We start from the raw sequence: 25,015 nt of genomic DNA, 5'->3' as shown, positions 1-25,015 counted from the left end.
TCTTTACTGTGGAATGCCTTTCGAGGGTTTTATCTTGTTCAACAATTGCATTCATTTTAAGTCCTAAATCAAACTGACAACATTTAAATGTAAATTCTTTATACATCATATACTATATAGTACTATTATATATAGTAATTACACTGAATCTAGATGATATACGTTAAGAAAAAGTAAAGATGTTAGTTTATTTCAAATATAACAACTTTATTTCTCAAAATTGAAGAAGAAATCATTAAAACTGATAGCCTTAATATTAACCTATTGTATGGTTGAGTTACCAAGGACACTTTTGTGTTTTTGTGCTGAGAAATGTTAAAGATATCATTAAAAGAAAACCTTAACATGGTGACAGTGAGGAAAATACTTCCAGACAGGTCCTCCGGTCAGCCATCGCAAAGCTTCAAATTCTGGATTTCAAATTCAATTAATCCCTGAGCCGCTCTAAAATCTATGTTTTTATTGAAAGAACATCATCAAACAGTTACACAAAATAACACAAATAACATAACAGCTCAGATAACTACACAACGCAAAGACAATGATTCAAACAACATGCAACTACATGGTTTCAGCGATAGCAGCATTCATAGTAACCACCATAGCAACGACAGAAAACCTGAAAAAATCTTCTTATTAACTGACAAACTAAATCATCATATACATTCACTGAACGAAGATCATGAAAATAAAAACACATTTCTCGCTAGAAATGTTATCAAAATGCATTTTAATGCTGAAACTATCTTAAAATATTGCATTTTCCACTGAGAATAAAAGGAACGTCAGCCTTTTTTTTTATTGTTTTCACCAACTGAAACATGACATACATGTGACATGGACGCAGGCCAATAGACAAGAAAAACAAAGGCCAAACAAGGCCAAAAAAACATAGGCATCTCACAATTATAGATCTGTTATTGTGAAACTAATACATTTTGTAGTGTGAACCAACTTAGCTTTTACACATTTTGATGTGAGACTGTGTTGTTCAGGGGCACAATGGACAAGCACAGACTCACTGTGCTGCTCTCTCCAACTCAATTCACTAGTTCTCCAGAAGTTGGAGTAATGTGGAAAAGGACTTTTGTAAAATTGAGGTTGCATAAAAGAAAGGTTTTCCAACCCAAGGGTTGACACCAAAAATGTTAATTTGTGGCCATGTACATTGTTCTTTCAGTGCTACACCATGAAGAACAGAACAAAAGTTTATCCTTTTACAGCTAATTTCCTCTTGTAAAAACATTACATGTACAGTAATTGTTTAGAGTAATGTGGGAAAATGGAATTTACTAAAAAGTGGAGAATTTATATGCATGTCATGCACAAAATGTTTTGGCATTCATTTCCTCAATCACTCCTCCACCTTCCATCACTTGTGAAGCCATGACTATTACATTAATTTATGTGTTGTGTGTTAATCACGGATAATGGTTTAACTATTTTCTCTGTAATCCCCTCGTTTCTCCACAATCAGTTTACCTCCTCAAGTAAATGTACAGTACCAGTCAAAAGACACACCTTCTTATTCCCTTGAATGAGAAAATGTATCCAAACTTTTGACTAGTAGTGTATGTTTTTGGCTTGCTCGACTTGCAGGGTTTGTAGTGTTTATCCTCTAATATTTGTAATGAATCTGGGTAAACTCAAACAGAGATCTCTGGGAGGTAAAATCATCTTGCCTATCACAAACAACACTGAAAGGTTTTTTACACCTTGTAAAGACTTGCACATGATTCTGAAACCTAAGGACATTAATTCAGTAATTTCAGGGCACATCAATACTGAAACACAGCTACTGGCTCTCCAAGCCACAAAAATCTGTCACTTCATCTCCTACTAGATTCAGTAATTTGGGGGCATGATTTAGTCCTTACGTACAAATTATTAATTTGAAGGTTATTTAAGGTGAAAGAAATATTAATTCAAGGGTACAATTTACTAATTTGTGAATACAATACAATATAAATATGTATCCATAATACCTACCAGGCTCTGTAGGGAGGGCAGAGCACTAACTAAAATATTTTGATTAGAAAATAGCAGCTGAAATTTTTCATTAAAAGAAATGTAACACTATTATGACTGTCTGCAGAAGGCTTTGTGGTAGCTCCATTCATCCTTAATTGCCACATGCCTTGCAGCCAAAGACCAAGATTAACTGTCACCTTTTCCTTATTTCTCTCTGAGAAAGATCTAGACAACTGATTTCGGGAGGTGCCATCTCTTATGTAGCTATGGTCTAAAGCAGTCCTTCTCAAATAGTGGGGCGGCGCGTGTGACCCTGGGGAACATGCTTTTTTTGCCGTACTAGAATAAAGTGTAATTGTCATTGTCAGAGTGTGCGCAGGGAGTATTAGCTCTATGGTGTAGGGTTTTTTTGCACGGAGCATGCGCACGCACAGCACAGAGCAGGAGATATGAAGTGCAGTGAACAAACCCTCAAGAGACACCATGGAAAAATATTTAATAGGGATGAAAAGAAAGGCGGAGAGAGACGAAGATAATGAGACAAACAAAAGTCACTCGAAAGCTAAGACGAGGAAATATGACAAAGCGTGTTCACTGTGACTACGGTGGGAGACGAGGAAAGACCGGTGTGTTTACTGTGTCTTAAAATGTTAGCAGCGGACAGCATAAAGCCAAATAAATTAAAGCGTCACGTAAAGACATAACACCCCAATCACACTGATAAGCTGCTTGAGTTTTTTCAGCGAAAACGTGCTGAATATCGCCAACAATCATCCTGCTTTGTGAATGCTACTTCAGAAAACCAGCGAGCACTGTTAGCATCACAGAAGGTGGCGTACCAAATTGCTCAGTGCAAAAAAACCCCACACCATAGCAGAGGAGCTGATACTGCCTGCAGCATTAGACATGGTCTCTGTCATGCTGGATGACGCAAGTGCTGCAAAAATAAAAACTATCCCTCTGTCCAATGACACTGTTGCCAGACGTATAAATGACATTGCTAACGATCTTCAAGAACAGCTCATAGATAAACTCAAAGACAAACGTTTTGCCTTACAATTCGATGAAGCAACTGACAGCAACAAAGACTGTTTGTTTGTGTCTTATGTACGTTTTGACATGACAAACTCCCTGTGTGAGTATCTACTTTTTTGTAAATATGTCAGAGACAGAGCCACAGCTGAAGAGCTATTCAAAATGCTGGACTGCTTCCTGACTGAGAATGGGCTAAAGTGGGAGAACTGCATTGGTGTTTGCAGTGATGGTGCACAGACCATGGTAGGGATGACTTCGGGCACTCATCAAAAAGGCCTCACCCAATGCTGAGTGGTCACACTGTGTTATACACAGAGACGCACTGGCCTCAAGGCACCTTTCCTCTGAATTAAGTGAAGTTATGACTGACATTATAGGTGTAGTCAATTTTATAAAGACCAGACCACTAAAAACAAGGGTCTTCTTTGCTATCTGTGAGGAGATGGGAGCTGAACACCAAGCTGTGCTGTTTCACAGTGAAGCAAGGTGGCTGTCACAAGGAAAAGTTTTGTCCCGAGTTTTTGAGCTCAGAGAGCAGATAAGAATGTTTTTGGAGCAGGAGCACAAGTATGAAGTCGCAGAAAAATTTAGTGATGAGAACTTCCTGGTGAAACTGGCCTACCTGAGAGTGACATATTTGGAAGCTTAATGAACTGAATCTACAGCTTCAAGGGAAAGATAAACACCTCCCTCAGGTCACAGACAAGATCAGCTCTTTCACTCGAAAGCTTGCAATGTGGGGCAGGCGACTTGATGAAGGAAATACTGATTCATTTGAGAACCTGCATGAATTTGTTGACACTACTGACTATGATACCACCTCAGTGATTCCATATATCAAGCAGCATATTTCATCATTGATGGGATTCTTTGAAAAGCACTTCCCTGAAAACAGTTCCCAGTATGACTGGGTCAGAGATCCTTTTAATGCACCAGCTCCAACTGGTTTCAGCTCTGTAGAGGAGGACCAGTTCATTGACATGACATTTGACTCCACATTGTGACTGAGGTTCACATCACAGACACTGAGTAAATTCTGGCTGAGTGTAGAGAGGCAGTATCCACTCTTAGGGCAGGAGGCTATGGGCATTCTTATTCCTTTTGCAACATCATATCTTTGTGAGACTGGCTTCTCTGCTGTTGCTGCACTGAAGACCAAGTACAGGTCCCAGCTAAACATTGAACAGGAGCTGAGAGTTGCAGTATCATGCTTCAAAGCCCGCTTTGAAAAGCTGTGCACTGCGAAACCTGCTCACTGTAGCCATTAATCCTGACTTCCTCATTTTGATTAAAAAATCAGCACAAATTGTTTTATTCATGTTTGTTTTGTAGGTTAAAGTGTTTTATATATTGTGTTCCTGAGTTAATGTTGCTGATCAATTTGAATTTATTATTATTTATTGATTTTATTTAATTTTATTTTTCAGTATCAAATGGCAGTCAGTCCAAAAATGTTTATAGTTTAAGTAAGGATTTAATTTTTTTTTTATTTCAGGCAAATTGATGCACTTTAAATCTTTTCTGTTACAGACTAAAAAACCATGTTAATAAAATTATTCTTTGTTGTAAGTTGATCTATACTACTTTCTTTTTTCTGTTTTCTTTAATGTTAATAAGGATACAATGTTATGCAGAGGTGTACTTATAACAATTTTATAGACAAATGATACTATTTATAGTTGCGGTGGAGAGTGGGGGGGCGCAAAATGTTTTCTTCTTCCTTGGGGGGGGGGGGGGGGTAACAGAAAATAATTGAGAAGCACTGGTCTAAAACAGGTATTGAAGAGTGGTGTCCAAAGGTGAAGGGGTTTGAAGGGTTGCTAAGCAGTGAAAGTTGGGAGTGAGGGCACCATGTCAGATGTGGACATGGGGTCAAAGTTCATTAACTATCTCCCCCTTCTAATGAAGCTTTTTCCGGCTGAGGGATTTTAGCAATCGCTGCAGTAAGGCTAGTGAAGCATGAGGAGTCAGGAGCACAAAGCCAAAGTCACCCCTCACAGAAAGTAGACAGATTGGGTCAGTATCAACATCAACCTTTAAAAGGGTGCAGGCAGGAACTATGCACATCTGATTGAATCTGACTCATTATTTCAACATCCTCACTGCAGAGACGGCCATGAGCTAGCCGCTTAAACAAAAGATACTAAGGGTACAAAGAGGTTCTAAAAATGCCTGTTTCCCTGGTTAAAGAATCAGAGTCATATCACTTACCCTCAAGAAAACACACCCACAGATCACAATTAGAGGTCATGGTTATTCACTGGGTATAAAAATGTATTCAGTGAATAATAAATGATCACAGAAGCTAAAGTCCCCCTCTACTAAAAAATGTGTTTTTGGCTGGACCAGCCACAGACCACACAGAAGCTCCAACACTGACAGGGGCACCAACCCGCGGATACAAAAAGACCCAATGTATCCATTTTACCAGCCTGCACAGCGGCTAGCAGCTAGTTAGGACGGCTAGCATCGTTAGCATAGCTGTGCCATGCTGCGTGTAGCCCATAGACTGCATAAAAATAAGGTGTAGCTGCAGTGTTTCCGGCTTAACAGCACTGTACTGGGCAGGTGAAAGGTGTGTTTACGGTGTTTGTGTGCTCTGAAAGACGTCACGGTGCAGACATAAAGTCACACAGCTGATGGATTATTAGCCTAGAATGCTAATCCTACATAAACATATGGATGAGACCATATGTTTACAGACATCCGCAGACAGAAACAGATGAAAGCAGGGGGAGTTAAGAGATAATTAGAATAGTTAAAGTTAAGTTCTCTTTCAAATCATACATCCCAAGATATGAGTGGAAAGTATTGTTCTTGCAACTACATTTATAACCTCTTTTACTCAAATGTTGCTTAACCATGTCATGTGACATGCTAATTCAGTACATTTTAATAACAAATATTACTGGGACCACTACAGAAAACGGCAGATGAATATTTAAAATCCAGGAATTCACATTATAGACACTACTACTGACTGTCCTGTAACAAATTGGCCACAATTATGCACATTGATCATACACGGTCCAGCCATATACTGGGTTTTGATCTAGTCCTGTTCTTGTTCCTATACAGTTGCATGCAGGGATTAAAGCAAGAAAAGATTTGTGAGCCTGAAAAGTTGTCCGGAAGGAAATGTGTATAATGTAGGCCTATTGAATTAAGTATTATATGAATTTAAAACTGCTCTATGCCTAAAATCAGGCATGGTGCCTGAGAACTTTAACCCCTGTGGATGTTTGAGTTTCACTGTGCTTAATGATACAGTATGTTAAGTATTTGACACTAATAGGCTGTTCTCATATTCATCTGCTGAAAGTGGAATTTTTTTCTGTGCTCATTGAAAATCAGATTTTTAGAGGCTGGCCTATAAACCAGATTTGTGACATCACAACTAGTTTTGAAGCCAATCCTGGTCCAATATTCAACCTACACAAATGTGATGTGGAAACGTGAACATACACTGAGAATGGACTTTTCAGTGAAGTAGGAGACATCTTGTATCCAGCAGTTAAACCTCTGAAATAAAATATATTTGCATATTCACATATTCTGGGACTTTTAATGAGGGGGAAGGAATAGATGACATTTTAAGGATTTAAAGTGGTGAAATACTCTTTTTGTGTGGAAAATCTGTTATCAGACACACATTATTGTTCCATGCAGAGTATTTTTATGTCTTAATACAAGTTTGGAGGAGATCTTAAAGGTTAAAGGATAGGTTCACATTTTTTCAAGTCTGTCTTAAAACAATACTGACATGCCCATATGTACATTGACAGAGTTACTGGTTGCTGTAATTGTTCCTTCTGTTCATACTGGCTGTGAAGAAATCATTTCCTTACGCAATTGCAATGTAAGTGATGGGAGACAAAATCCACAGTCCTCATTCTGGCCAAAAGTATAAATACATTCTAAAGTTTGGCTGAAGCTAATATGAGCCTTCAAATCAAATGGATATCTTTTCTTTCTTTCAGAGTTACTGCGTTTTTACTACAAAATCCCCTCTGTGTATTTCCCTGGATGGCGTTTCCTGGCTAAACTGCAGAGGTGGAATATTAACACAAAGAGGAATTTTTGTCATTCGTCATAATCCCGTTTCAACTAATCGATAAATCAACTCAAATTGTTTCAAGTTTTATTGGCATTGGCATTTTGTAGAACTAAGCAACAGCTTTTTTCCATATGAACCGTGAATTGGAAGTTATATTTTCTTTTTGTTAAATGAACTAGACCTCAAATATGTTGTTTTTATAACTGGAAAAATAGATCTTTAAACTCAGTGAGGTTTTCCTGCTTAAATAAGGGTTAAATAAATTATTTTAAAAATCTATTTTTCAAGAGTGTCTTGGCCAGGTTGGGCAGCAACAATGAGTACAGACATACAACAAAAAACAAATGACACAAAACATGTCTCAAAATAAATCACAATATTCCAGTGAAACACTGCAGTTATAAATCATGAATAAAATCTCCAACGCAATCATATAAAACATTACATTCTAAAGACAATTTAACTTGGTCCTAGTCTTGTGACCGTAAAAGGTTTGGCATCACTAAATTCTATACATGGCAACATTCCCCTTTTCTGCACACACAATTACATGATGATGTTGATGTTGAATAAGTTTGACACACATATCGCTTGTCCTCTGTCTAACATGCACCAACTTTTTAAAATGAATAGTCATGTCAGTCAACCACCTTACTGTTTGGTTACTTGTGCTGAAGTGTTCAGCTCCTCTGGTTCAAATATGGGCCTACAGTGTGCTTGCAATTCTTTTTTTACCCGTACCACAGTATGCCACACTGTAACCTGTCTTTATGGGATGTGTTGAAGTTGTTGGCATTATTCGCATGGCTTCCTTGATTACATTAGCATATAAAAGGAACACCCCTACCACTGTGGCATCCAGACTTCCATTATGGACTTCCATTACATGAGATGCATACTTAGAATCTCTTTGAAAATAACATGAATTTAGATCAGGTTTCCTATAGTTTTAAGAATTAATTCAAAAGAGCAAGCTGTGACATTATGGCTGCTTGGTCAGGTGTGAACTTTTGGTGACTTTGCTCAGCATCAGGGATTAATGCCACCCCCACTGCGCTGAGTAAGTGCCCATTTACCCAGAGAGCAGAGAGGCAGGAGTGAGAGCAGTTACCTAAATAGTGCTTGTTTAGCTATTCTGTGTGAACCAAAAATCCCAGCTAGAGAGGGATATGAAGAAAGAATGAAAATAAAATAGAGAGCAACGAATAATGTCTTCTATCTCTCTTTCCCTACATAGGAGTTCTGCCTCAGCGTAGTATGTCTGGTTGTGTGTACTGTGATTTACGGAGCAGTGGCAGAGATCCATTAGCAATGAAATAACATACCCTCTATCCAGGAAGTGATTTATGTATTCAATAAGCCTCTCTGGCTTTCATTTACTCCTTCCCCTCATTTCACTTCCTTATTCTTGACAGCAGCTGTAAGAAAAGCCACAGCATAGAAAGTGGGATCTGCCAAGAAAGGTGTCCTAGGTAGGTGTGAAAACAACTGCACCATGAACCTGATGTAATGGCAGTTTGCTTTAACTGCTTTGCTCCGGTACCACATGATATCTCTGTAAAAGCTTCTGCGAAGTTGTTCAGCTACAAGTTAATCTAAAAAGGCTATAAGGCTTTCATGCTTCAAAGTAACTCAAAACAGAAAAGGTCAGGAGAGGAAAGCTGCTTCGTCAGTAGTTGAGGCAACAATAAAGAATTTATTGACCTAGTCAGATTGCTTTAGGCTCCGTGAAGGGCTGTTAAAAGGTTCTAAACAGTAAACATTTAGAAGGTGAAACGGAGAGGTCATGAAATAGTTAACCTTGCAACAAAGTGACACTGTTCATTAAATATATCCAGAAATGAAAGAAAATTCCTTTTATTTTTAAAAATATTTTATTTAATTTTCCAGGAGTTGCTGAAGCTGCAACAGAAACAGAAATGATGAAACTAAAAGTGGCCACATTATGACAGTACCAGCAGGGAAAATTGCATTGAAGGCAGCAGATGAGCGGGTAAAGGACAAGAGGAGGAGCCTTGAAGGAGAAGTGGATAAGAGAGAGTATAAGAAGTGGCAAGCAAAGACCAAGCAGCCAAATCCTGCTGACGACTCCGCTTTCAAGCAGCTGGATAGCGAAACTCACAGCAGTCCTTAACATACGGTATCAGTGAGCAATTAATCTGCAGAGGGAAAGCATGGGAAGGACAACAGAGAGAGAGAGCTGGCAGAAGGGTCAAGAAAGTAAGAAATCAGCAAAAAAGGTTTGAGGAGGAAAGAAAGCTGCTTACAGTAACACCCATTAATTTCCCCATAGACAGGTGTTGGGGATATTAATCCAAATAAGAGAGCCAAGCTTTGCCAGCTTCTCTGCTCTTCTCTAGCCAAAGCTCTGCATCTCCCATCCAGCCAAAGCCTTCCAGATGCCTTCAATTAGAACTGAGACAGAGTTGTAATTTTATGGCCAAGTCACAAAGGAGGAACTCAGCCTGCTACTTGCCACAAAATAACTGTAAAACCTTGGTCTAAATTTATTCCAAGACCTATTCTCACTGGTCTATGATCTATAGGTCTGTGCCTAAACTTAACTATAAATTGAGTGAAATTATGGCCATCAATTTTTAAAAGAAATATTTTTTGTTTGCTTTCGTTTTCAGTTTGACCAAACACATAAAATCCCAACACAGGGACAAATCATGATGTGAAGATCTATGATCGAGAGTAGTACAGTAGAACAGGGATCTCAATTAAAGTACCATTACATTATGGCTTTACCAGCGGGTGCTTTATAATACATCTGAGCCCATACAGCTGTCTCACTGTCCATTGAGCCAAATCAGACACTTGAGGCACTCATCCCACAGACATCATGGGAGATTGGGCTTAATTGGTTTTAGAGAGTTTGCATTAGGGAAGAATTATAAGTTCAGCGGCTTTGCCTCATCAGCTATTTGAAAGAACAAGGGCAGACTGAAGCAATACATTGTGAAGAGGTAGCAAGACAGTGAGATCTTAAGTGTGCATGTGTGTATGTGTATACCTGTGCATGTTTCATGGCAAATAAACCTCCTCCCAGTTTTTTCTTGGGTTATGGTAAGCTCAATCTTTTATTTATACTTAATACTTGCACAAACATAGACATACAGAGACATACAGCATCGCAACCGGTAGCTAACAGCCACTGGTGACAAACATCCATATTTTGACAAAATTGTCTGTGTCTGTAACATAACAAATACATAAATGCAAAGAAGAGAAGTGTATTATACTGCAGGGGTGGTTTCAAAATTTCTATTAATGTTTCAATACTTCTTTTTACACCGAAACTGGGTCATCATTAGAATCCATTGCAACCAACATGGATCAATACTGACTACAGCTGCCATCCTCCACAAAGGAGAAAACTACTTTCTCACCAGTAGTAATATCTAGTCATGCAAATGGTTCTAGTTTTAGTTTTGAGATATCTGCTGCTGCCATCGACCCACTAAAAAGTTGCTTTTTTAAAAAAAAGAGAGCTCCATCCTAATGAACAAGGATCAGTAATGCTCAATAATACTTAATCAGTAACAATCACAAATTTCACTGCCGCAGGCCTCAGTAAACAATGGGTTTTTATTGAATCTAGATTACAACTCTGTCATGTATGGTCTGCTGGAAGAAAAGAGGCCTTTCAAACAAAAATAACTGTTCTAACTGATCATCAGTATAGTGTGTATCAAACTGTGGCAAACCAGATGTGCCATGATCATCAAACAGACTGTGACTGACAGCAACATGGTCATTAAACACATGCTTGTTGACCTCAGAAGGAACAGAACTCTGGATAAAAATCAAAACTTTCCTTGGCACATCTTTGATCTGAGGGACCCACATACACTCAAGGAAGCGCTTCCAGACTGACCTGAATAGTCACTGAACTCTGCACGTTATTCACTCAGCACTTTATATCTATTCTTTGTATTTGTGATTTGTGTCTTATGGATGTGTTTTTGTTTTGTAAATTGTGAGCCTGTTAAAAAATAATAAAGCATTTTTTTAAAGCAAGAAAAAAAATAAACAATGGGTGCAATGGAAAAGCTGCTGAAAATAATGAAGTATGCTGAGATGTTAAATGTTGTACTGTCCCATTGCTTTACTGCTTTACTCACTTGGAGGGAGCACTATTATGTTACTGACAGTTTTTAAAATGTCACGCTACAGAGGCTGTTGTTTTTTTTTTTTTTTTTTTTTACAAAGTAGAACAAAACAGACAAGTAGGTGAAAACTGGTTTAAAAATTATTCATCAAAAGATTGTTTCATTCAGCTACTGTGGCCAGATGAAAGGACCAAATTCTGAACCAATAACAAAAAGACTGTCTTTAGTGTTAGGTACCCTTGTCTGCATGTAGACAGACGTACCACTCATTCAAAAAAAGAAAAGGAAAAAAAAAAAAATCACACATTTGTTGGCCAAGTCTTCATTCAATCTGTGACAGCTTGATCAGAGTATAAATATCTAAAAAGTCTCAAGCTGATTGTCTTTTCCCAGCAGTAAGGTGGTATTGAGATGGTGCAACATCTACTTGGTTAAGTATCTTGGACAGCCCCTAGTGTCTTCAAAAAGGCAGTACAACAAATACATGAGGAAAGAGAACAGCAAAGTATGGAGAAAGACTGAGAGGGGCATACAGTTATGTTACTAAATGTACAGTCTTGCAGGTACTGAGAATCATTTACAGTAACAGGTCATATCAATGGTCTGATCATTTTTTGAGGAGGTGGACAACTTTTGTGGACTGCAATTTACTGTGATGCACCGACCAGTAGGCAGAGAAATAATCAATAGAATTACATGAAATAGCAGGATAAACCTCACAGAACTGATGTTATGAAAAAGGTTTGTCTATTTAGAGCTCAACTGCACTGACACAAAAAAAGTAAGGCTTTATTTACTGTACGCTCATGATTCATTTGAACTAGAGCATCTATTGCAGAGGCACGACTGCCAATAAGATAATTTTAATGTTTTATTCCGCTGTGTAGTTCAGAGGCGCCTTGGTTAATGAGACTCAGTCAGTCTGGTTTTGAGTCTGACTTTCAATCCACCACCCACTGAGTTAACATATTGAAATTGCACCACTGGGGAAGAAATCAGTCAGTGGAAAACAATGTGTCATTTTCACCCAAGTTAAATTATATGGGTACATGAGGAAAATGTTACCTTTTGGGATATCCATTGTCATAAGATCATAATACCAGTGAATCTGTGGTTACGCTTCATTTTGTAAATTCTGTCTGATTCCCCTGGCTTCACAGCAACGCCTCCGTTTGACTCCAGTTTGAGAGTGATGTGAAAGGGCAAGCGTACTCCTGAGTATCAGAGGATGGAAACATCACTTTAAGTGTCACAAAAGATCTGTTACTTTCAAGTCTGTTTTTCTCCCTGGACCTGTCCTTGCACAGACCATTGTGGTAATTATCTAATCTCTATGCTGGTGTCTGCTCAAAAGGCTGTACTATAATTACTTTAAGTAGCCTTTATTAGAGATAATGGACCTTCAGAGTTAGATCACATCTAATTACAGCTGTCAAATTAGTCTCTAACTATCTACACTCTAGCTGAGAGAGAAGACATGATCAAAACAAGTAAGTCGTTGTACAAGTCAATGAATTAAAATGAGGAATCAACATAAGGAGATAGATGCAAATGGAGTAAATGGATGTGTGGATACAAACTCAAAACTCAAAACATAACAAGACATCTCAAAAGGGATGCTACAACACTCACCCTTGATGAAAGACAAATATATCAGACATATACAGCTTTTGCATTCTGCACTCATAAAATCTGTCACAACCCATTGTTCCTTATTATTATTTGATGATTAATCCATCAATGACACATCATGCCTTCTGTACACATCTTGACATACAAATATTGTATGTGCACTGACACTGACACAACGTATGCCTTACAGCATTTAAACGCATTTGTGAACGGATGACAATAATGACGTGTTGAAAAGGCGACATGTAAACTTCAATCTAATTTTGCTATAAGTGCATCCTGTGTGGCATTACCAGTTCTTGATAGAGTTAATAGTCCTTGCAATGTATTGACAAAAATGATGAAGAATAACTGCTTCAGTGTTGAGGGAATATAATAGCAGACTTTGTGCATTTAGGGATCATTACAATACTAGTTGTAGCTGTCAAACTGTACACCACATTATTATAGCCAGTTATTGCTTCCATCACCTCTTCCCATTTAACATGTAGTAGCCTAATACCATGAGCTACTTCCTAAAATAATCTACTTATTTATTTGAGTGGAAGACTAATTACCAACAGGCAAATGTAGAAATTAAACAGACATGTCTAACTAATCTAAGTCAAAACATGGAATTTTTTAACTTTTATAGTAACCAAAGGCACAAAACATTACCTCTGACATATATCATTATCTATACATCAGTCCCATAATTACACAGGCTTAACCCCGCCACACAGTTTAACAAACAACTCACTGACAGAATGTCATCAAAATGTGAACATTATAAGCTTCACAAAGGTGGAATTTACTGGAGGGGGATTGTATTAAACTTTTTTTTCTTGTCAAGTGTTCTTGTTATTTTGTCCACACCATGTAACGTTTCATGCAACATTGTATTTCCAGTGAATGCACAGTGCTCTCACTATCTTTCTTTCTCTCTCTCAGTAAGAAAATCAAATTAGCCATTCTCTGCTGTGGATAATTTGGCATTTAGATAAGGATTCCTCGCTAACTGAGAGATTAGTTTGCATGGCTTTAGACTGAGCCCTGGTGGGCAAAAATTGCATGACACATTCACTGAACCATTTGTTCACATAAATAATCGACAAATAAAGATGGGATGATCATGTTTTGGTACTAGTGCTGGCATGTGCTTGCACAAGCACAAGCGTACTCATAATAAAAGATCAAATCATAAGTGAGTTTGTATAGATAAATTCCAGAAAACCTATGGAAGCATCTGGGTATTGTGCACAAAAAGTTTTCAGGTGATTTTGCTGTGTATTTCGCAAATTTGGTGCAGTAAAATGACTTCTGCTGACATTTTCTGCAAATCTATAAAGAAATGGTTCCTATGAAGGTTTAGAAAGTCTAAGAACGTCTAGAAAAATACTTGTGAACCATTGAGCAGGCGATTTCAATGTACCACTTATTTTTGGTACAGTGAAAGGGTTTACTTACCTTTGAGACCTTATAAAAGACGGCCCAGTGAAGAGCACAGCAGTGGCAAGCTGAAGGTTTGCAAAAGGAACTTTGTTGACATAATGGTTGGTTGGTCCACCTTAAACAGCAACAGAAGCTCTGGTCAACAATAAGCAGCATATCCAAAGTCTGAGGGTTTTTAGGTAAAGGGGAAATGAACCATAAAGTATAGAAACATTCTGAATTTTCTTTTCAAATTAATTACAACTGTTACAACAGCTGAAAAATGCATGGTTCACTGCAGCTCAACTGTAAAATAAATGGTATGGTAATGTACTGTCAATAAGTAAACAGCAGTATGTTTTCAATGTAAAGCTGCTGTCAGGTACCATTTTTTAAAATCTTGTTGTGTCTAAATAATACAGTAGCTTTACACTGTTACCTGTCAGCAGCAATGGCACTGTCAGTCATATCAGGATGGTATCTTGAGTTATCATTCTGCCTGTCTGCCTGTTTTGATGGGTGTTGAGCTTACCATATGAATTCCTGATGGCAGCTTCTGTACTTTCATTCGGGGTCCTGAGTTGCTCTACACAGGAAACACAAAGTGCATACTGATATTGTACTTGCTATATGCTAATGTGTTAAGCAGCAGCAGTTAAGTCACTTGTCAAAACAGACACACTTAGCAGGGCACACATTCTTGCCTGTCTTGCTTGAGCTGACTCATATGCATGCAGACCAGAGCAGTTACCATAATCATTACACATTAACATTATCTTAGCCATTTACATAAAGTAACAATTCAGCTAATGGTAATGTGGTAAGTTAACTACTTAACTAAACTGAAATGCTATGACCCATCTGTCACCTGTTAGGTGATGTTAGAGAGAGAACAGCATCAGTCCAATGACAAAAAATGTCAATGGCCACACATATCTGTGTGTGTGACATTTGTCAGTGAAACTCTCCAAATTGTACTTCCAAATAGACCCTTTTTCATGACATTTTGAGTTGTCAAAGCAGGAAAAGTGCTCTGGTATTCTGCACGCTCACTCACTGACATGACTTACTGGGACAATTAATGGAATGGAGCCATGGTTAATGTTATTATTTACACCTGTGCTTTTCCCACTTTGAAAGGACAGAAGGTCAGCCATGAAAAGGGTCTATAAGCAAGCACAATTTGCCTATTTGGTGCTCTCATGGCTTAGTTTTATTGTATTGTAAATGTCAAAAAAAGTTAAACTAACTGTACTGAACTATTTAGCTGGCTGGTCACCAATATGGGCTGTCTGATCAGGACACAAAGACTTGACTTTTATTTGTAGAACTTTACTGATGGTTTAAGGTATCAGGTACATAGGCACAATTTGCTTATACTCTCTTAATCTTATCCATGGTCTGCTACAATGCAGGGATGTGATGGCAGGTTTGTGTGTGGTCTAAAACAGGAGAGTAATTATTCTTACCAATGGAATTAAACAAGAAATGCACAAGAATTTCTATCCAAATAGTGAGAAGGTAATCAGCATGAAAAGCATGTAACAACAACAAACAACTATCTCCTTAACATCAATATATCCTTACAACAATTTCTACTTACATTTACATACATTTACTTACATCTACGCACACAACAGGTAAGGTTTACACGGTTTTAAGTCCTTGAAGTGATGATCGCAAGCAATTGATCTGCTAGTTTACGGGTGCACTGCTAGAGCCTTTTCTACACTAAGCTAATGCTTAAGAAATAAATGTCAAATATTTTCCTTAAGTTTAATAACAAAATAACAAATACAAACTAGGTAAATGTCTAACCTAACAACAGAAGAAAAGGCAAAAGAGATAACTTAAATTAGTAAAGGCTAAATAGCTAACAAAGCTGCCAAGTTTGCCAAGTTTGACTGGCTGACCACTGTCAAGCTTGGTCTCAAAATCCTGGATGGGGTACAATGGAAACATTAACATTTCATTTAGTCGTATTTGTAAAACCTGTCAGGGGAAGAGTGTTGAAAATACAAACTTACCAAAGGGAAGGAAAACTTCTTGGTGATTTATCAGGAGGGGAAAAATATGTAAGGCGGGTGTTAGGTAACAAAATTATGACTTATTCCAACAGCATTATTTAGTCAATACAACCATGGATGTATAGAGAGAACTGGATACAACGTCGGAGACGGGGCCCCGTTCATTCCCATGAAAGTTGCTCAGCGGCGCATGAAGCAATAAAAAAATCACTTCCTGGTATGAAAGTACCCGGATCTTCCGCATTGTGCGGTCCATAGAGCATGCGCGCTAGTGACTTTCGCTGGCCGAGTCGGCTACTTCCGGTTTAGCCCTCCGGCTAACTTGAATGGGGATAAAACAATTCAATCATGCGACTCTTCTAGGCTTTTGAAATGTGATCGGACCAAACGGCTTTAATTCTGATAGTGAGACAAGTCATTTCGCGGGGGTTGAGACGCTCAGAAAAATGTATCCGCTGATTTACAGACGTCTCTTTCACAATGTAAGTCTATGGAGAAAAGTCTTTTTGGGCCAGTGTGCATCACGTGACGTTGTAATTACACAGTTTGGCCGCTATGTCAAATTTGCTTCAAAGCCTGGCGCTCTTCCTGTATCCAGTTCTTTTTTATACATCCATGAATACAACTCATTATATCAAATATGGCGCGGGATATCAGCAGCATTGTGCTCAGTGCTGCTACAGGTGGCTGGAGGAATAAATAAGGCATTTTCTGCTAAAGTTTCTGTCAATTTGTTAAAAGTATCAGGAAAGTATTGAACCGTCGTGCTTGAAGCGTGGGCCCTGTTTCATGAATTGAACCATATTGTGAGCAGACTCGAAGAAGCCTTTGTGTGAATGTGAGAGGCAACAAAAATGTCATTAAAGGTTAAAGGAGAACCTTGTTTTTTTAATGTGAACCAAAAACATAATGCACTGACTGAGCAAAATTGAGGCTGTCAATTATTTTAATGTTCATTAGCTACATTACATCAGAAGAAATTAAAAGTAGTATATTCTGTGTGTCAGTTTTCTCTCTGTTTTAGCATAAGCGCAATGGTTGAAGCTCTGGTATCAGGCTGAAAACATTTCACCTTCACCCATAGATGGACTCCTAGAAGTCTTAGAGAAGTCTGTCGCATGAGGGTTGAGAGAAATCGAGTCATGCACCTTTGATGACTTGTGGTGTAGGTAGCTGGTAATAATAATCACCACTATTGATGGCCTCAAGTAATAAGTAGCATGCTTGGGTGTCACACATTTTTTCAGTATCAATTGCATCTACTAATTTGAGACCACTCATCAGGAAAAATGACATGCAAAGAGGAAAGAGGTATTAAAAACAAGGACTGACTCTGTTCTTCTAATAAAATCATTTTATTCATGTATCATCATTTTAATCATGTAGGCTAATAGTTCTTTCATTCTCCATCTGTCTCATGGTCTCTCTTTCAGATCAATTTCTGAGGGACATCAAATATAATAAGATCAAGCAGATAAATAGGAAACGAGGAAACCAGTCATGGAAGACAAAAAGACACAGATTTTAATAGGTTTAGCTCACTTCATATCTCATTTTATAGAATAAATACTTGTCATTTTCTAAACCAGTAAACCATCTAAACCTTTTTTTTATTATTATTTAATATCGCTACGTTTTCTCAGTTATCCAGCATGAGAATGTGGAAAGGTGTTCACTTCTGGTATACACAAAAATGGTTTCACTGTATTTTGTACAGTTCTTAAGACATTAAGTGCTCTCCTCTGATTAATGAGTAAAAGGAATCTTGGGAAAACAAGCAACATTTAAGTTGTTGTTGACAACAACAACATTTCCTTTAACCTACTTAAACACCAACAGGCATGAGTATAAAAGAACATTTCTTGGAAGAGAGGGTGGGTTTGTTAAAAAGTCATAATGAAAAAAAGGCTAATTTTATCCAGGATTGCTGCAAAAGCAATACCTTTACTCGAAAGTGAATAAGGATTTAAAGGCATTTTCACTCATAGTTGTCTTTCTTATGTCACAATTGACAGCTTCCTTGTGACAGCCTTGATTACTTAATCAGCGAAGCATTCCACGTCATTTTTGCAAAAATATAGTAAAAGTAGGCAAACTATAGCATCTGAATGTTTATGCAAATATATTGCAGCACCCCTGCTATAGGTCTACATGCACTCATCTGCAGTCCATCCCACTTTCCACTTCCAAGCCAGCAATTCTGCATAAAGAATCGAGTTCATCATAACCTAATAGAGGCTTATACCCCAGTAGTGAAATATGAGTATGAGTCCATTTTCAAGCAAGATGAATCCCTTAATGTGTGTGATTTAATGACTTGTTTTATGGGAGTTTTATTGAATAGTCCTTGGTTTTTGTATTGTGCCCTGGTATGGTGGTCTTAGCCTGATAAAAAAAAAAAAAAAAAAAGTTGTCCAGTTGAGTCATTCAAGTGAAATAAATTCAGCTTTAAGTTATCAATCGAGGCGTGTCATCACGAAGGTTGGCTGGATCCTCAAATGCCCTGATCCTACACTCAATGAAGAGTTCAACCTCCCTCTTCCCTGCTGCTGCTGGAATAATTTCAACAAGCCTTGATCTCCTTTATTTCAGTAGCTACCAGAAAGCTTAGTCTGTCAAAAAAATCTGTTTTGCACAGCACTTCACATCATTTCTGATTTATGTGTCCTAATCTTTAGTGTCTTATCATGTTTGTAGGAGTGTTGGGAGTGTGGAAGCTTACTATGTTCCTCTGTCATGCTGTTTGTCATGTGTTGTTGACAACTGATTTAATTTCAGAGCAATAAAATTGAATGATAAAAGTGACAAATAATTAAGATTGATTAATAATAATGTTAACAGGCTGTTTTTAAGTCTATTTGGAATAATTTTCCTTTTTAGAATAAATGTTGACTTCAGTTTCCATGGCAAACTGATATACCACAATATGTTCCCACTGAAAAGAACAAGCACTCTACAGCCAATCTGAGTCGATGCACAGGGCAGATATTCACAATGTTACACAAAGTTTGTGCAATTACAAATCAAAGAACAGGAGTACTGATGAAGGACCTGTCATTAGGTCAAATGTTAACATGAACTTTGTATTTTATGAAATGCCCCATTGAAACCATTAAGATGGGGCCTAAGGCCAGTAAACAAACAATAGACCCACCTTATTTGTAATTTAACTTTACAAGAAACAGTGGCACTACTAGCAGCAGCAAAGAGAGTTGTCTTGTGACAAAGGCCTTAGGGCTGTATGTGCATTGAATTATCTGTGCATCTTTCAACCACTGGGCTTAGCATAAAACTGCAACCCTGTAATGTTTATCCAGCTGCAAATATTAATCACCCTAAAGGTTTTTCCATTTGGGTTTGAAAGCTACAGTGTTTCTCATCTGAAGAGAACTTAATAGTTTAAGGCATTAACAGCAGTTATATACCTCCTGTTACATGTGTCCAATTACAGCAGCATACTCTTATGACCCATGTTACCATTCAAAGAAAATATCAATATAATGTTAATCAAGTCAATGTAAATTGTGAACACGAACAATTTTTGCAAGAATAAATTCTTACTTCTGTTTCAGATACATAAAGACAAACAATCCTAGCAAAATGTAACATCATCATAAATGCTGCTTAAGATTCATCTTTAATTGGGTTCAATTAAAAAGGCAGACACAAATATACTATATTTAGTCTGTTTCTTAATTAGCAGGAACTATATGTAGAACTGCAATACTTGGTGTACCTCAGTAGACTACTGGTTACATAACCACAATGTCTACAGTTCACTTCCAGCACTGGACCTTTGTTGCATGTCACCCCCAATCTCTCCCCTCCATTTCCTGTCAACTCTCTCCACTGTTGCTATACTAAAGGCACAACAAATGCCCTAAAAAATATTATATATATATATATATATATATATATATATATATACACACACAGTATTAGGTACACTTGTGCAATCTATTGCAATCCAATACAACAGCTCTGCGATAAATTCCACTTTGTCAGACATTGCCAGAAAGGTGATAATTCTACTTTATATTTATTATTCAGGTCATAGTATTTGGTGGTAGTGTACTGGAGACCATTGCACTGAAAAGTGTTCATAATATTTTGCCCCCATCATGTATGTTAATGGGGTGGACATTTTAGGAACACCATTCAATATAATGCACTCCAGTACACCACCACTACCTACTATGACCTCAATAATAAACATAAAGTAGAATTATCACCTTTCTTTCAATGTCAATAAAAACTGAAAATGTATAAACTTTGTAAATGTAGAATTTATAGCAGAGGTGTTATATTTGATTGCATTAGATTGCACAGGTGTACCTAATGAAGTGGCCGGTGAGAATATAAACATATATATATATATATATATATATATAATAAAAATTCATCACAGCAAAATAAAAAAGATTGCAGTTCTCAAAATTATTAGACCACCAATAGTAGGACAGTCAGTTTTTGTTGTTATTGTCTTGGTGTTAATGAAACACACAGTGAAGAATTCCTGGTGTGTGATGAAGCTGTTGGAAATGATAACCTGACGCTCAAATGAACAGATATTGATGTTGCCAATCTTCTTGAACCCGATGGCCTATAAAAAGAGATAAAATACATAATGTCCTATACTGTACATGCTCATATACACTGTCGTCTATAATTAACCATCTGACAGGAAGTATTTGGTCCTCTCAGTACAGACAATAATGCTACCTTTCCTCTTGTCTCAACTGAACAAAAATGTCTAATCCTGGAAAAAATTATCTTTTCCATATTTAGCATATCCTATTGACATATCTACAAAGAAGAGATGTGTGTAGTTACTTGGGACATCATCAGTAGAGGATGGCAATACTTTCTTTTGCAAAAAAACTATAATTTTCTGTTCCTCTAAGAGAGGAGCAGAAAAAACACTAATGGTGTGTGAAAAGAAATGAATCAATCAATGGGCAAAGAAGATCAGTCCATTTAACAGTACAAACATCAAAAATCAGTCTGAAAGTGTACCACCTTGGTGTGCCTCTGTTGAAGACCAACACACGACTGACAATCTCCTGCACACAAGGGGGCAGAATTAAAACTAGAACTCAAACATGTCGTTCTGCTTCTTCGCCAGCTTGGCCACCTCCTGCCGGATAGCCTGCACGAGTGCAGAGGTGGAGAGGCTGCTCAGAGGCATGCTGTCCATGTCCTTGACCACCTGGGGCAGGCTTTTCTGAGATGCTGTGCTTGGGGCAGTGGGTGGCTGCTCCAGTGCCTGGTTATACTGCAGGGGGAGCCTGGTGGGGCTCCCCTGTGGGTAGCGAGGATGAGGAAAAGCCTCTACATACCCCGGCAGGGGCACCTGGAAAACAGGGTAGATAGGACATCAGAAATACAACAACTTTATAATTGTTACCCACCAAACTAAAGGCCGCCAATTAAAAAGATACAGTATATGAATTTGTTTCTCATTGTGCTGAGTGACCATTTTCTCTTGCTATTTTAGAATTAATTCAATGTGTGAAAAGGGAAAATATACACATTTGTATTTGGGAAAAATGACTATAAATGGACCAAAATAACAGGGAAAATAATGAATACGGAGATAAATATGTGATATTCAAACGTTGTTTGAATTCCAAAAATGGACTACTTTTGAATGTTGGTACAAAATCTCCATAAGTGTCAGATTTACACCACAAAAAAAGTAAAAAAAAAAAAATAAAAAAAAAAGTAAAATAGGTGGTCATTTAGGAAATGTGCTCAACTACCCCGGTATTTTGTTGTGTCCACTCAACGCCAGCCATAAATTCAGTTCAGCAAATGGTTTCTAAATGACACTGGTTCTGCAAAAAGACACTGCATGAAGAAATCTGGTTGAAACAGGCAAACAGACAAGGAAAAAAAGAGAACATTCCACACAAACAGTCTAGTGCAGGGGAGGGGAGGGAGGGTCACATGGGTAATAACAGATCTGACAGGACGAATGGAACTCGTCTTATTTAAATGAAAAACAGGAAAAGGTAGGAGGATGCTTTAAGAGTATTGTTTAATGATGCCCAATTCTGTTCATGGGTAGATAGGTGCATGAGCACAAAATGCTTTTTGGATCAATGTCAGTATCATAATGAGACAATCTGCAAACGAAAACAGTGTTTTAACACAGAGAGGCAACCTCACCTACACATCACAGATATATTTACCTACAAATCTTCCTTTTTTGTGTCTTTATGGCTTGAAAACTTCAGCTCATTTCCCAGCATACCACCAGTAAGGTAAAAATATCCAGACTAATACTGAGAACCGGAGAAGGGGGGGTTGGGGGGGTGGGGGGGGTGCACTTCCAATAACATACCATGGCCACTAAAAATTCTTGATTCTGATTAGCTGGAAGGTGTGGATTAGTTTGTTTGCAGCTCTAAATGAATCTGCAATTAAACTATTAGAAAAGACTGTAACAGTGAGGCTTAGCTACAGAGCTTGGAGCTATAGTGTTATTTGTGTAACCAATTAAAAAAAACAGACAAACGGCTGCTCAGTGAGAACCATGCAGATTCAATTTCAAACGTGTTTTATAGTTGTGTGAACCTGGATGTCCAAAGCAACTAATGGTAGAGGGACATCAGAAATAACAGCAGCCTGTGGGTCAAATAATAAGTTTTTCAGAACAGAATTCAATTAAAGCCAGAACATTGGCCTACTGTGTTTCACTGCCAGTCAGAAATCACAGCTACTACACAAAATAAAAGTTTCTTTTCAGTTTAGAGCACTTGTCTATCATTGTAATAGCCTTAATTCTGCAGGAAATTTCATACTAGTCACTAATTATTATAAATTATTATTACCAATACATATTACTGATACTGACTATTACTAATATATCTTACTATTGGGATAAAGAGTTGTTGTGGAGCTGGGACAAATGCTTAAAAATTGCCAGTTTATTCAGGGCATAATTTTCTACAACTACAAATCTTTCTGTTATTATTATTCTCATTATTTTGCTATTTTGTTTGTTTTGTGAGAATAAGAATGTGTTTTCTATTCAGGCGTCACTTACAGAGTCTGCCCACTGTGGCGGCACATCCTCAGGTTCAGGTGGATAGGACATCCAGGAGGGACTGTGGTAGGAGGTGGTTGGTGTGGAGACAAAATATTCTGAGTAGCCAGGCCTGGTGGCTGGGATGGCGTAGACGGCTGTTATTGGGTTTCCTATAGGGAAGAGAAGAGAGACTGATATTAACTGATTTTCATCCCAAGAGTTACTTTGTATTAACAATCTGACAGAATAAGTGTTGGCATAAAAGCAAAGCACATTATGGGTTGATTTTGAAATGTAGAGTCATTGTAAGGCTGTTCACTCACCTGAGTAGTTGGACACAGGCTGCTCTGCAGTGATAGATGGAAGTGCTGCTCTAGCGGTTGGCCCATATGGGTTGTTGTCATGTTGACTCTGCATTTCAGTGACAGATGTCTCAGAGCTCCTTCCCTTAGGCCCCAAGTCAGAAGTGGAACTGAGTAGGACAGAGATTGCAGAGACACAAATGCAGTCTTAGTGTAATACTACACCAGTACCACTAGAGGGCAGAAAAACTCCATGTGGACGAATGAGTGCCTTATTAACATTCTTGCCATCTCTCAATGCACTAGTTCAATATTTAAATTTATACAAGACCTAAAATCACCCCTGCTAAAGCACATTACCTAGTGGATATCGGATCCCTGCATATGAATTTGAATGTGAATTAATGTGGAATATCTATAGGACTTCAGGATACTACAGACAGTGTATGTCTCTGTCTGTTTGCGAGGGTGTGCATGTCTGTATGTAAGAATTATTCTACTTTACCGTCTTAAGGAGGTCCCAGGAGGGGGTCCAGTGCGAGGTGGTAAAGGGGGAGGAGAGCTCATTGCCATGTCAGGGAGCTGGGTGAAACGAAAAGCCTTAAACAGATAGTGAAAAGCATTTAAGGTTACATAAACTCTAACACACTTCTTAAGTAAGAGGAAATAATCTCATCCCACTTACTGGTTTGGGCAGACTGCACTGATACACTTCTGCGCCATAAGATGGTACCCACTGCAGTCTTCCCCGTCCACAGCTCATTGTGCCCGGAGCGCTGGTCACTACATCTGCGTAGGGGAGGGGAGGCGGTGCGGGGCTATGGTGGTCAGGAGGTGGGTGGTGGTGGTGGTGGGAGTGCCTTCCGGATGTGGACTGCCCCCCTGAAGCCAGGCTGAATGCCTCCTCCAGCAGCAGGTGCATCTGTTGTCGCACTTCATCAATGGACGGCTGTGAGCTCAGAGTAGATGTCTCTGAGTGGCCTTTCAAACCCCGGCCATACATGTATCCCCGCTGACCCATTAAACGGTCAACATTCGTCTCCTCAATCAACTCAGGTTCAGTCTAAAACAAGTACAAACATATTCACAAGAGAGAGACATCACTATGAAGCGAGATTTAAACACACATATGTCAAACATTGACTTGTTAATCCATATAAATAACATGAGTTGCTGTGTGGCACAGTGAGTGTGGGATTGGACACAAGCTGTTGCGTATTTGTGTTAATACTACTCTGTTTCTTTTTTGCCACTATATATACAACTCCTGTCATTCTTTGCCCCTCCCAATCATTTACCTGTTACCTCATTCTATCTATTCTATCCTCTTTCTCACATTTTAAGTCCTTCCATCTCTTCATACCCTCCACTCTTTCTCCCTTTCCCAACCTCTGTTTCCATCTATCCAGTTCTTATATTCAGTAATAAATGAA

At 38.2% G+C, this 25,015-nt stretch overlaps 2 protein-coding genes across 13 annotated transcripts in view; both read right to left on the bottom strand.

Annotated features, from left to right (window-relative positions):
• The window catches only part of spon1a (spondin 1a), a 135,716-nt gene extending 119,255 nt beyond the window's left edge, over positions 1-16,461 (bottom strand). For 3 of the 6 annotated variants that reach the window (XM_042407158.1, XM_042407166.1, XM_042407172.1), the window contains exons 1-3: positions 16,248-16,461; positions 14,753-14,806; positions 14,257-14,356 (exon numbers count right to left, since the gene is read on the bottom strand). The gene's annotated coding sequence lies outside the window, so the exon portion shown is untranslated. The other 3 variants (XM_042407149.1, XM_042407142.1, XM_042407183.1) reach the window with 3 other exon arrangements.
• A 4,142-nt stretch (positions 16,462-20,603) lies between these two features.
• kiaa1549lb (KIAA1549-like b) overlaps positions 20,604-25,015 on the bottom strand; it is a 69,021-nt gene continuing 64,609 nt past the window's right edge. For 4 of the 7 annotated variants that reach the window (XM_042415461.1, XM_042415488.1, XM_042415489.1 and 1 more), the window contains 5 exons: positions 24,268-24,645; positions 24,088-24,182; positions 23,604-23,752; positions 23,299-23,450; positions 20,604-21,600 (listed from right to left, as the gene is read on the bottom strand). In XM_042415461.1, coding sequence (XP_042271395.1) covers positions 21,337-21,600; positions 23,299-23,450; positions 23,604-23,752; positions 24,088-24,182; positions 24,268-24,645 — 1,038 coding nt within the window. In that variant the 3' untranslated portion in view covers positions 20,604-21,336. Of the gene's footprint in view, positions 21,601-22,009; positions 22,112-23,298; positions 23,451-23,603; positions 23,753-24,087; positions 24,183-24,267; positions 24,646-25,015 lie in introns of all 7 variants that reach the window. The other 3 variants (XM_042415476.1, XM_042415483.1, XM_042415486.1) reach the window with 3 other exon arrangements.

Source organism: Thunnus maccoyii, chromosome 1, assembly GCF_910596095.1.
Source record: "Thunnus maccoyii chromosome 1, fThuMac1.1, whole genome shotgun sequence".
NCBI lineage: Eukaryota > Metazoa > Chordata > Actinopteri > Scombriformes > Scombridae > Thunnus > Thunnus maccoyii.
Note: the sequence above shows the minus strand (reverse complement) of the source record. Positions and strands in the feature narration are given on the sequence as shown.